Source organism: Gallus gallus, chromosome 14 (assembly GCF_016699485.2).
Source record: "Gallus gallus isolate bGalGal1 chromosome 14, bGalGal1.mat.broiler.GRCg7b, whole genome shotgun sequence".
Taxonomy (NCBI): Eukaryota; Metazoa; Chordata; class Aves; order Galliformes; family Phasianidae; genus Gallus; species Gallus gallus.
The window spans coordinates 9,342,268-9,354,756 of NC_052545.1; the positions used below are offsets into that span (position 1 = coordinate 9,342,268).

The 12,489-nt window shown below is 38.6% G+C and overlaps 1 protein-coding gene across 5 annotated transcripts in view; it reads left to right on the forward strand.

Moving 5' to 3' along the window:
• GRIN2A (glutamate ionotropic receptor NMDA type subunit 2A) overlaps positions 1-12,489 on the forward strand; it is a 160,918-nt gene that overhangs the window by 81,094 nt on the left and 67,335 nt on the right. For 4 of the 5 annotated variants that reach the window (XM_015294579.4, XM_025155258.3, XM_025155259.3 and 1 more), the window contains one exon: positions 6,400-6,992. In XM_015294579.4, coding sequence (XP_015150065.2) covers positions 6,400-6,992 — 593 coding nt within the window. Of the gene's footprint in view, positions 1-2,402; positions 5,213-6,399; positions 6,993-12,489 lie in introns of those variants that run through there. The other variant, XM_040647909.2, reaches the window with a different exon arrangement.

Consider the following 12,489-nt stretch of genomic DNA (forward strand, 5'->3'; position numbering starts at 1 on the left):
AAAATGCAGCTAATAACAAATCACTGGCATTAAAAACATCAATCTAAATAATGTTTTGTCACTTATTCCTATTCAGGATGAGGTTACAGCAGCTCTCTTTTCAAAGTATAGCAATATTGTGCAGGTTAAGGAAGAGAGCTTCAATCATCTTCACGTTGTACTCAATATTGAGCAGAAGTTTGATTTTTGCTGTTTGTTTTTTTTAATAGCTGGAGATGAGATACTGGATTTACTACAACAGCACAGTATTTTCTGTTTATGGTATGACAGTCAAATATGGAAGCATTTCTAAAAAGAATTACTGTGCGTTGCAGGGACTTTGGCTTAGCAGTTTGAACATCTCCTTTCTTGAAGTTGTTTTCCTTCAGATTCATTGTAAGTCAGGTTCATTGTAAGTCAGAACCACACAGAAAGATATTTTGCCTCTACTTAACTAAGGAACAGTAATTTGTACTACATTATTTCACACACACAAAAAAAACAGTTTTACTGCCTGTACGAAAGTCTCCGTAATTTGAATATATGTAGGTAAAGCTTTTCTGCCGAGTGTATTATTTGCACTTGGGAATGGCGCTTGGCAAATGTCTTGATGTGTGACATTCTTGCAGCTAAATAAATTGATGCCTCCTTAAGCAGAGTGCCAAAAAGAAAATGTAGATTTACCTCAGAGATGTGGAACAGTGTGGGTGGTGTCGGAAGAAGTATACGCAGCACAGCTTTTTGTCTGCATGTGTTACCTTACCTTACTTACCTTCCATCGCAGTGTGCAACTGTAAATGCTCGTGTCCTCACCTGGGTAGCACGTTGCTATTCTAAAACTGGTCTGTCTAGGTCTGAATCCCACACCCTTCATCACCACCCTGTGCTCCTTTTCATATGGATGGTGTTCTTTACACATTATATCAGTGAAATCAGTGAAACACCATCCTGTGTTGGTACTTTGGGCTATGTTCTGACCAGTGGGTTTCATTCCAAGATGCAGTCGGCCACCCTCTCAGCTCAAGTTAGGTTGGTATGAACATATTGGTATAGACCATTCATCTCAGAAATGTTGTAACTGAAATTGCTTTTGACCTGCTGCTATTAAATGTACAATGGAAAACGATAATCACTGTGAGCCTGATAGGTTGATCGCTCTGAGAAAGCATGTAATTCCTATTAGCATAACAGGCAAGCAGCTGTTGCTTTGCCCAAGAGGTCAAAGGTGCCTGAAGAGGAAAATATAAAGAGGATAAGCATAAATGGCATTTCCCTCGAGTACTCTCTTTTCAGATCTGCTGATTGTACATTAGAGCAGAGGAGCACACTGAGTATTTTGAAGCACTTCTTTCTAGGTGAATTAAAATGCAGCATGCATGCTTCGTATAAGTAGGTGAATTTTGTGACTTTGCTTTCCAAAGGCAAGTGAATCAAGTTCACACCTCTTCTTGTTTAGCACACAAACCACCTGGGAAACCAAAATGCATCTCTCCTCCTGAAGAGATCAAGAAGAATCTTGAATCTCACATCTTATCCTCATCTTCCTCTGTTGCTTGGATATCTCCTACAAATCTCTGTTGCCATGGAAAGCTGCTCTGAGTGTCTCCTTGAACTCCTTTTATCCTTCCTCTTACAAGGTTTCCTTCCCATCTGTCTGTTTGTCCTCTCAGCTAGCCTTATGCTGCTGGATTTTTCGTCAGTCCAACAAGGCTGAGCTGGTGTGGGGTTGGCCAGTCCTACAGTCCTGGCTTATAGGGGAAAAGCACATGGTAAAAAAATTAATCTGCCTTTACTTGCTTAATATTTCATACTCACCATTTGGTGAAAGGGGGTGGTGGGGGAGGTTGTTTGTTGCCTTCATTTTTACTTGTTAAGTGTAGATGTATGGAAATGACTTAGTTAATGGTTTTCTGGCATCTCATCCCAATACAAGTGAGAAGTATATTAGCATTCAATTGAGACCAAATGTTTTCAGATAAAGAGATGATGTCTTAAGACATTTGTATTGATATTTAGTTATGCATATATTTCTATATAATGTAAGGCTTTTATGCACAATTATGCAATACATACAATAAGTAATCAGCCTATTTAGCTTGGCTCAGCTGCCAAAAAATGACAAATTGTTACTGATTGTGGATTTAAGACTGGATTCTTGGCTATAACCAATGGAATTGTGGTTAAGTGAAGTTTTGAGTCTGCTTACAGGATTAATAAGTTTGAATGGTATAGGTTTTAACGTTCCTAATAGTAGAAATGGAATGAAAAACCCTTCTGTGCAATTAATTGTTGCATGAGGTTTAAGCGAATGGTTATGCAGAATTTTCCTGTGCAGTACATGTACCCAGGCAAGGTACGAAACTTTACCTACTTGTCCTTAAGCACTCTAAACCTCTCATTCTGAACCAGTTTTCCTATCTGCTGCATGTATAAGGTACGTATCTAAATTACCCCGTGATATTACCTTACAATGAAGTGAAATTGTGTGTAAGGTAGCAAAGAGGTGGAATGAAATTTTGTCCTATGGATTAATTACTGCATAACACTGATTCTTCTAAATTCCCATAAATCATTCCAGCAATGTGTATTTTTGGTTCCACGGCAGTAATAATGTAAACACATGAAATGTTACCATTAAACTGAAAAAAAAAAAATTAAAAAAATGTTACAATCTACTAACTTTAATCTTGATTGTTTTCAAATAATTCATAACAAATATTTGAAGGGTTTTCACCCATGAGCTCTTAAAATGAAATCAGGTGTTCCCTGAAGTGGAAAATGTATGGCATGCCTAATTTTAAGTCGTTTCCCCATGGAAAACCAGGTCTTTCTGGACTGTTCAGGAGAGTATCAGTTTAGTGCTGATTAATTGCATGAATAAAGCAGAAGGATACTGGTTGTACAAACCATGAGAAAATCAGACCTAAGTTAGGTAAATGGCAAAACATTTATCTGCATTCATGACAAGGAGGAGAAGAGATCTTACTCAGTTATGATCTATAGCATAAAATATGTCCTTCTTGCCAAATAATTTATATGCTTAACATCTTGTGGGCAAACCTTTATCAAATGACATGAAAATCCCTGTTGGTTCACGTTGTTTTTTAATTAGGCACAGCCACAACCTTGTTGATGTCATTTCAGTTTTTGAAAACATTTTTTCCTTACCCATCGTGGTGGAATGGGAGCTGAGGAGAACCTCCAGTTTCCAATGTTTGCACAATCTGCAAATGAGAGCCCAGATGGTGTGCGCCAGCCCAGGGAGCAGTTCCTGATCTCTGTGCAAAGCTAGTCATCTTCTGTAATTAAGTTACGTGTTTACAGTGTGATGGCATGTTGAGTTACTTTAACTTCATTAAATGTGACGTTGTATTATTTGAAGGATGTGAAGAATTGAAAACCAGTGGACTCTGCAATGATCTTTAGAAACCCAAATTCTCATGCCTCGCTATTTGTTTATTTGCTGTTCTGATACAGCTAAAACTAATGGTGAGCATTGAATCTCTCAACTGGCCCAGATGCACCATAAAGGCAGTATAAAATGAAATGGATACAATAAAGAAAAAAATAGCTGTTAACTAGCAACAAACCATGACCTGAAAATACAGAGATCTCTACGAAATAAATTCCTGCAGGCTCCCTTGGGATATGGTAGAGAACATGCTTGATTAAGCTGGTGCTAACCTTTCACAATCACACTTCTCTGATATTTATTCCTTGAAATAATGAAAAGGGACATGTCAGCTGTGGGAAAGCTATAGAGTACTCCATTGCTTGCTGCTGTCCTTTTCTAACTTGAGTGTTCTTCTCCTAGAGCAAACTTAAAAAGTAAGCCCTCCATTTGTTCTTTTTGTTGACCTTTATTGTTTAGTGGCTCTCCATTTGCACAGCTAAATGACATGTTAATAAATTTTCCATCCTTTTTTTAGCTCTGTCAAAGGGCCTTCATCTTCTCAGTAACCAATAGTAGAACACAAGATCTTTACAGGTGCACGAAGGCAGATTTGGAGGATATAAAATCCATCCTTTTCTGTAGAGCCTCTGCTCTGCTGAATGTTTTGCTATGTGTGAGAGCAGAGAAGTGAAAGGTCCTAAGGAAGGAAATCTTTTCTTCTCTTTGTAATAATTTTTAGATTCTTTTCACAGTCACATATTGCTCTGCTTCTCCTAAAAGTACATAGTTTTGTATGATTTCCTCCCCAAATTGCTCCCACGGTGATAATGGAGGAGTTTTCTCCCTGGGCGCCTCTGTGATGTTTGTATTGGGAATTGCATGTTCTATACTCTTAATGAACAGAGGCAGGAATTTAATAACATGAGAGTTAAAAAGTGCGTAGGGTTTTTTGGAAGGAAAGCTTTTTCTTTCAGCTCCCCCACTTCAGTGTTTGCATTTACTGAGAATTTTGTATGGGTTTATATGGAAGGCAGATCACATGAATGTGAAACCTGGATATTAATCACAGCTAAACACAATTCACTTTTCATTAAAAGGGGATCATTGCATCATTTCAAACAGTACAGGAAAAATAGTACCAAGGTAGCATGCTGCCAGATACATTTTTTACCTACATTTGATACTGGTAAAAATAATTTCCTCCTCTATATTTTAGATGTGATGTTAAATGATTCAGCTTAAACTCATGACTGATTGCCTGTTTTCAGTTTTTTTAGTCTCCATAAACATGCCAAATAGGTACTATAATTCATTAAACAGGAAACAGCTTCTTCTGTATATGTAGACTTAGTACCATGTGCCTTGAAAAGTAATATCAAGTGGAATATCTGAGTTACAGTGGCATAAAATAAGAGAACAACCATTATTTTTCTGGATCTCTTTGAAGGATACAAACAGAGAATAAAGTAATTGACATATCTCTAAAGTGCTACCTGTAGTCTCATCGTAATAAAAATCTTTATAACTGCATATAATCATTCTGTAGATTGCTTTTTAAATTGCATTCCGTGTTATTTCTTGCTTCTTGTTCTAATATTGTTAAACATAAATTTGAAAAGTCCCTCAAGTGGAAAATTGATTTTGGTCTTATGTTGACCCCTATTTCATTCAGATTTAGCATTGTATTTTCATATTGCAAAGTAGTATGGTATTTTAGATAAGTGTTTTTTTAACCAACCAACAATTGCTGCTCCTTCCCTAACAGCCACAGTCTGCTGGCAGGGCTAACCTCTGCTGTGACAGCGGCTGTGAATCTGTCCTGCTCATCTCATGGAAAAGGTAGAGCAAGGAAACTAAGACATTGTAATAACAACTGAGGGTGTGCTTTAGAGAGAAACATTCGCATAGTTTGTTGGAATTAGGGAAGTGAACTGTGCAATGCTTATGATAGTGGCAGAGTTATGGACATGGCTTGTGGTAATTAAAAAGCAGTGCAGTGTATTATATTAATCAATGAAATAACAGAACTAAAGAGAACTGCAGTCTGTTCTATGCATAGGCATGGGAATGTTGAAGTGCTGACCTGTAATGAGAACTTCACGTCATAGGCAATATTCACATCATTCTGATCACAGGTTGATGTTAGTTGCTTGACTTTTCACTAATGTTCACAATTATATGAAAAGGATTCATGCAATATAGGTGTGAACTTTACCAAAACATTTGGTCAAAACTCCTTTTGTAAATCAGTTTGCCAGCAAAGTTTATGAAAGGAAAAGCTTCATTTTTAATATTTCACCTGTTTTGTCTGACACCTAGGAGTCATTGATTGAATTTAATTCCATTTCAGCCCTTTAATACGGATACTGGCAGCTTGCTTGTTTTCTCTGGAGTGCCATCCTGTCAATTCTTCATTGGGCATCAATGGACCTTGTGGTTTGAGTGGAGCATGAACAATACTGAATTTATGAGCAGTAGTGAACTCAATACATGGGGATAATAAATGTAGTTCTGTGCAGTTGTATCAAATTCAACTAACTTGGGTGAGCCCATGGAGATAAAGCACCACACAGATATTAGGTTTAGAAGTACCAAAGCTGCTTCATTTCTGTACAGCATGTGTATTGGAATTTAGTCCCACTGTGACTAAAACTTGCTATGAACTTACTGGGTCAGAGTCTGATGAATCTAAAACTGAAGGTGAGATGTTTAACCTTGAGTGGCTACCTGTGAGGAGCTTGTGCTCCCTCAGTAAGTACTGAATTCAGTAGTCTTCATGTGACAAAGGTATTGGAAATATCTTCCATAAATATCTGTTTGTCACTCTTTGGCAAATATTTTAACTAGTTGTGGTACTCACAATCAGCCTTGCTTATTAATGATCTAAATATGATAGAGCACAGGCAGTTCTTTAAATGCAACAGAAGTTTGGTAGCTGTGGTGCACTTAAAGAAGTGTATCTCTACTTCTCATTCTTTTTAGGTTTGTCCAAAAGTTGTAATCTTTCAATGTATTTTGTATTCTAGGATGTGATGTCAACATTCTTCCAATTTGGGGCTTCCATCCAGCAGGAAGCCATCGTCATGCTTAAGATCATGCAGGATTATGACTGGCACGTGTTTTCTCTGGTAACCACCACCTTCCCTGGATATCGAGACTTCATCAATGTCATTAAGACCACAGTGGAAAATAGTTTTGTGGGCTGGGACATGCAAAACATCATCATACTTGATACTGCCTTTGGAGATGCCAAGACACAAATTCAGCTGAAGAAAATTCATTCTTCTGTCATCCTGCTCTATTGTTCCAAGGACGAAGCTGTCTACATACTAGATGAGGCTCGCTCACTGGGCCTTACTGGGTATGATTTCTTTTGGATAGTTCCAAGCCTGGTTAGTGGTAACACAGAAATTACTCCCAAGGAATTTCCTTCAGGACTCATTTCAGCATCTTATGACGAATGGGACTACAGTTTAGAAGCTCGGGTGCGGGATGGCCTTGGGATAATTGCCACTGCTGCATCAGCCATGCTGGAAAAGTACTCCTTCATTCCTGAAGCAAAAACTAGCTGCTATGGTCAACTGGAGAAAAATGACCGGCCATCTCACACTTTGCACCAGTAAGGTTTATTCTTTTTTTTTTTTTTCTTTTCTATATAACCTTGGTAATTTTCCATTATAGTAGTACCATATGTTTCTTGAAGGAGAAAAATAGTTTTTGCTAATGCCATCGCACCCCTTTCAAGCAATGAATTTCAGATGTTCCAAGGGAATGTGCATTAAGAACTGCTACATTGCTAACCATACACATGGAAATGATATGTGCTGTTGAGAGTAAACACTGAGTCTGATGTAGAAGGCAATAGAAATTGGTTTTAGGTGGTATGAAATTAAGTTAATAAAATAGTGCCATTGCATACCTGAACTGTGAGATACCTTATCAAAAAGCTATTGAAGGCATTGCCTTTGTTACCGGGACTCTCATTTTCATCAGCAGGAAGATGGTAATATTTCAGAAGAAAAGTGATGTGTAATGTTAAGTAGGTGTTCCCAGATATTACAGAAGTATTAGATGAGTTACCCAGCTTTTACTACCTAATAACTGAAATCTGTCATTTCTTCTTGTGAGCATTTCATTTTTGTCACTTCCTCTAGAATAACTGTAAAACTTCATCTGCATAGTCCAAGTTGGTATCGATGTTTTCTCAGAGCAGCTTGTCTTATGGGAACTGGTAAGGTTTAAATCAGGATTCTTTGTTACTTATTTATTAATTTTGTCCTTTTATTTATCCCCTTTGGATGTGGTGCTCCTCATTACTTGTATCCCAAATGTCGCATAATATATGCCACGCAGAAACAATTTTTTTTAATCTGATTTTTGAGAGGACGTAAAAGGAATCTTGCATATTTTTATAGGTCTTCACAATCTCTCCCAGGGATATTACTAAGCAGCATTTATTAAATTTGTTTTGACTGAATATTGCAGATGCAGCTCTTTACAGGAAAGGAGGTTGGAATTGCCAGAGAAAAAAAAATCAGTGACAGTTTCATATGGGAGTTTATGGGATGTTTATAATCTTCTGAGATGTATGTGCATATTTAGTTTGGGAGTTGATTGCTGTATGGTGTCCTGGAATGGTTATATTTTTTTTTCTTAGAAAATGACATCTTTAAGATTCAACACGCTTCAGAAACTCCCTTGTAGGCCAAATAGTGCTGAGTAAACGGATTTTAACACTTCATACACATAGTGCATAAACAGTAAGGCCAAACTTGGAAACTGGTACAGCCCCCTTTAGGTAGAACTTCCACTAGGTAGGTGGAAGTCATACTTTAGGTACAACACAGGCTCTTTAGGTATGACACTTCCACTCTTTTTGTGTGTCCCAGCTTTCCTATCTCTAAGCCTCTGCTTCTAAAACTGTCCAAATTCACTGAAGGGATTGCGGAAAATCTGCAGCTCTTTTTTTGCTACCACTCGTTCCCCAGGAGAATGCCAGTAGGCAGCTCTGTGTTGGCTCACCATTCTGGCATGGCTCCTGGAGAGTTGTTGCTGGCCACCCATGGCAGGAGGCACAGCTGGGAGGACTGTCCTACCCATACCATGTATGCAACCCTCAAATCATGCACTGGCTGAAACAGATAAAATTTAAAGCAAATGGTATCCCCCTAACTATGTTCTGTGCCTTAACAGTGTGATCTATGCAAAGAAAGAAGCAAAGAAATTAATGTTTTAAGTTCTTTTCTACAAAACAAATCTAAGTAGCATTCTGTGTGTTGGTGTTTAAAATACAGTGGCTCAGTTGGACAGGCCATAAGAACTTCAACTCCGCCGGTCGGGCAGTTCACAGCTGTGGAGCTGAATTAGGCATTCAGCATTCAGTGCAAGTTGTCTTTCTTCAAGGTATCATTTTTTTCTGATGAAAAATGTATGACTGCGAGAATAGGGCTTGGGAGTGATTGGGCAGTGAGATTAGACTTCACCAGGAGATTCTGTGGTGGTGTGCACTGAATGATGCACATTCAGTGGTGTTTTAACACAGTGCATTTTGGTTAATAAAGTCTTTTTGCGCTGCAGAACGCTGAGCTGCAAAGTGAAAATGTATTTTCTGTACAGAAGATGCTTTGAGCTTCTCCAGCACCACACAAACAGGAAACAGGTTGTTTTTAATTTGGAAATATTAGTATTACACTAAAATGAATGAAATTTAAATAGTCCTTCTTATGTAATAACTCCCCCAGACTATTCTTGTCACATATAAGCAGTAAGAAAAGTAAGTTTATAGAAGCATTCAGCACTGCAAAGCAGTCTCTGGGAGCTCACCAGTCATGACAAGGTGGATGAAGCACATTCATTGTAATTTATTTTTCTCATCCCTAAATGTTTTTTTCCTAGATGAGAGGAATCTCCTAAATTGGGATTTTGTTCTGAAATGTAATCTTGGTATCTTGGTATTTTCAGGCCACAAATAGTGCAGCTTTGTATATTCTACTAAAAGATAAATGCGTAAGACCATGTACTAAGGAGCAAACTTATACAAAGGATTTTGGAATACACTTACAATGGTAAAGGGCTGAAATACTTTAAGCAGGTGATGGACCTGGGGCCTGCTGTACAGGGTTGCTGTTTGTGCTGGGTACTGCTGGTAGAGAAATGGGGCTGAGCAAAGGGGAACCGCTTCCCAGCTCAGGAGCAGACCACTCAGTGGAGAGCAGAAAAGCGACTCTACAAGTTGATGCCTAAGCAAAACCAAGCTCAAGAGGAGAGCAGAAAATAGGATTTTAAATTCCATCTGTTATAATGACAGTCTAATTCAGCTTTAAACCCAGTATTGTATTCTAAGGCAATGCCATAATAGCTAATTTGCGTGTAAATGGGGATAGGTAATGCTTTATGTGCTGCTTCCCACATGTACCGAGGTTCATCTCCACTTATAAAGAAATCCTATGTAAAGAAAGCTATGAAGTGAAAGCTCCTCCTCCCTCTTTTTCAAATCCTTTGTGTATTAAATTGGCTTGAAGATACATATGTTTTGAAGCACACAGTTTATCTTTCCCCTGTCATGGCAATTCTAAAATGCTTTTATTAGCTTTCTAGACCCAGAAAAAATCTGGTTTGCTTTAGTTTTTGCAATGGTCCAATCATTGTTCATTTCTGATACACATGCAAAAAACAGTGTTTCGTTATGAGTAAAGGATTTAAAATAAAATAGGGGAAATCTTTTTCAACACATTTAAAATATATTTCTATGTATTCAGATCTTTTGCCATTCATGTAAGACCTACAATCTTCCAATACAGAAAACTACTGTTGTGTGAAATACTGGCACCAGCACTGCAGGATAGCTGGAATTAGCAGTTCATTACAGCAGTGTCAGTGGAACAAATGCTCTCTCTCTTACAAAAAAAGAAACATCTAAATAAACAGCAAAACAAAATAACCCTATTAGTTGTCATGGAAAATTCGACTGCTGTATGAATAAAATTACTTCTGCATGAGTTAGTAGAAGACTTGTGTTCAGAAGTCATGACTGTATTGGGTTATGGTGGGTTATGACTGAAAACAAACTTGATACGTCCATCCAGCGGTCAGTTGTTGACCACGCTGTGTTTAGTTACATCCAGTTTCCAAATACAACCAAAAATATACAGGATTTGGAGGCTCATCTTACTTTTTGTAGGGAAGTTGTGGGGCTAAAAAGCTGTCCAAACTGCTCTGGGCAGGCTGTGGTTTCATGCTCTGCCCACACATTGTTTCCATTATTCATTGTCACCTAAGCCAGAGAGCAGCAGCAGTCTGAAGTCCAAAGAGGTCCAGATAATGGCCTGTGATAACATTTAATTTTCTTATCCATGCTGTTGTTCTGCTGTTGCAAGTTGCCTGTGAAAAGTCTGCTCCTGATGATGAGAATGTGCTGTCCCTGAAGTCCTGGTATTCATTTATCAAGTTCAATATTTCGATGCCAGCTTTTAGCAATGACAGATGCATTTTCCTCTTTTCTTTCAAGTGAAATCGAGTATTACTTGGACACAATGGTTTGATGGATAATCCAGCATATCTGTTTAATGTTTTCCAATTTTCGGAGATTTGTTCATTTCTTTAAGTTTTGTCAAAAGACTTGGGAGGAAAGCAAGCATCATCTGCTTTATAGTCTGTTTGAAGATGTATTGTAATTTAATTACACAGGGAGCAAAATGCTTTTTTACTAGTAGAGATGCTCTGCAGAAAAACTAGGTGTAATTTCATAGAATCAGAGACTGTTTTGGGTTGGAAGGGGCCTTAAATTATAGAATCACAGAATCATAGAATGGCTTGGGTTCAAAGGGACTTCAAAGATCATGTTTCCAATCCCTCTGTCATGGGCAGGGTTGCCAACCACTAGATCAGACTGCCCAGGAACTCATCCAGCCTGGCCTTGAACTGCTCCAGGGATGGGGCATCCACAACTTCTCTGGGCAGCCTGTGCCAGTGCCTTACCACTCTGTGACTGAAGAATTTCTTCCTAACATCTAACGTAAACCTCCCCTTTTTCAGTTTAAATCCAGGCACTGAATGCATCCTTAGCAAGTTTGCTGACACACCAGAAGGCTGTGCTGCAATTCAGTGAGACCTGGACAGACCAGGGAGTTGAGCAGAGGGGACCCTCATGCAGTTCAACAACACAAGTGTAGAGTCCTACACATGGGGAGGAGTAACTGCATGCATCAGCACAGGTTAGGGTTGACCTCCTGAAGGGGAGCTCTGCAGAGAAGGGCCTGAGTGTTCTCATGGACAACAGGTTGCCCATGAGCCAGCAGTCACTGTGTGTTCATAGCAGTGCACTGTACATAGAGGGATGATCCGAGACTGTCACCCAAGCTTCTGTAATGGCATACGCTGCTTACTTGGTTTGTAGGGAGATAGCTAATTTGAGTATACTTTCTAATTAGGACTTTGGTATGCAGGGACACACTAAATCTAACTAAGTGCCAGTGAGCATATTTTAAACACTAACAGTTACTTTCACTTCTTTTAATTCATGTGCTGTAAGTGCCCTCTTCAATAGTATAAAACTTTTCTGCATAGTATTGCTCTGTATAGCTGCATTAAATAACAGGAACTGAGTTGATGAAACTTGACATTGTTTCCCTCAAAATAAAACTGAACTTCGCCAGCATCCTGACATGATGCTGGCATGCTGACAAAGTGATTCTGAAATCATAGAAAATTTGGATCAGACTTTTTTCCCTGGTTAGGTCTGTTGAAGAAGCAGAAGGACCAAGTCAATTACCAGCTGATGAGGCTTCCAGAACATCTTCCCAGCAAACAAAAAGAAAACAGCAAAACCCAAAACAAAACAACAACAAAAGAACAAGCATGGCCTGTTTGTTTAGTTGAGCACAGACAGCTTTGGGCCTGGTAGCAAGTTTTGGAATTCAAAATAGGAATATGAAGGATTGGAGATGGTGTTGCTGCAGAATACCAGGCAAGCTTCCCAGTTTGAGGTGCTGCTGAGATGGTGAAGCAAAATATAACAACATTTTGTAAAAAAGTGCTAATATGTTTACTAATAATAACATTAGCTCACTAAGCCTTCTGGTGCTTGATGGGTTATGCTAGCCTGCAGCACCTACCCA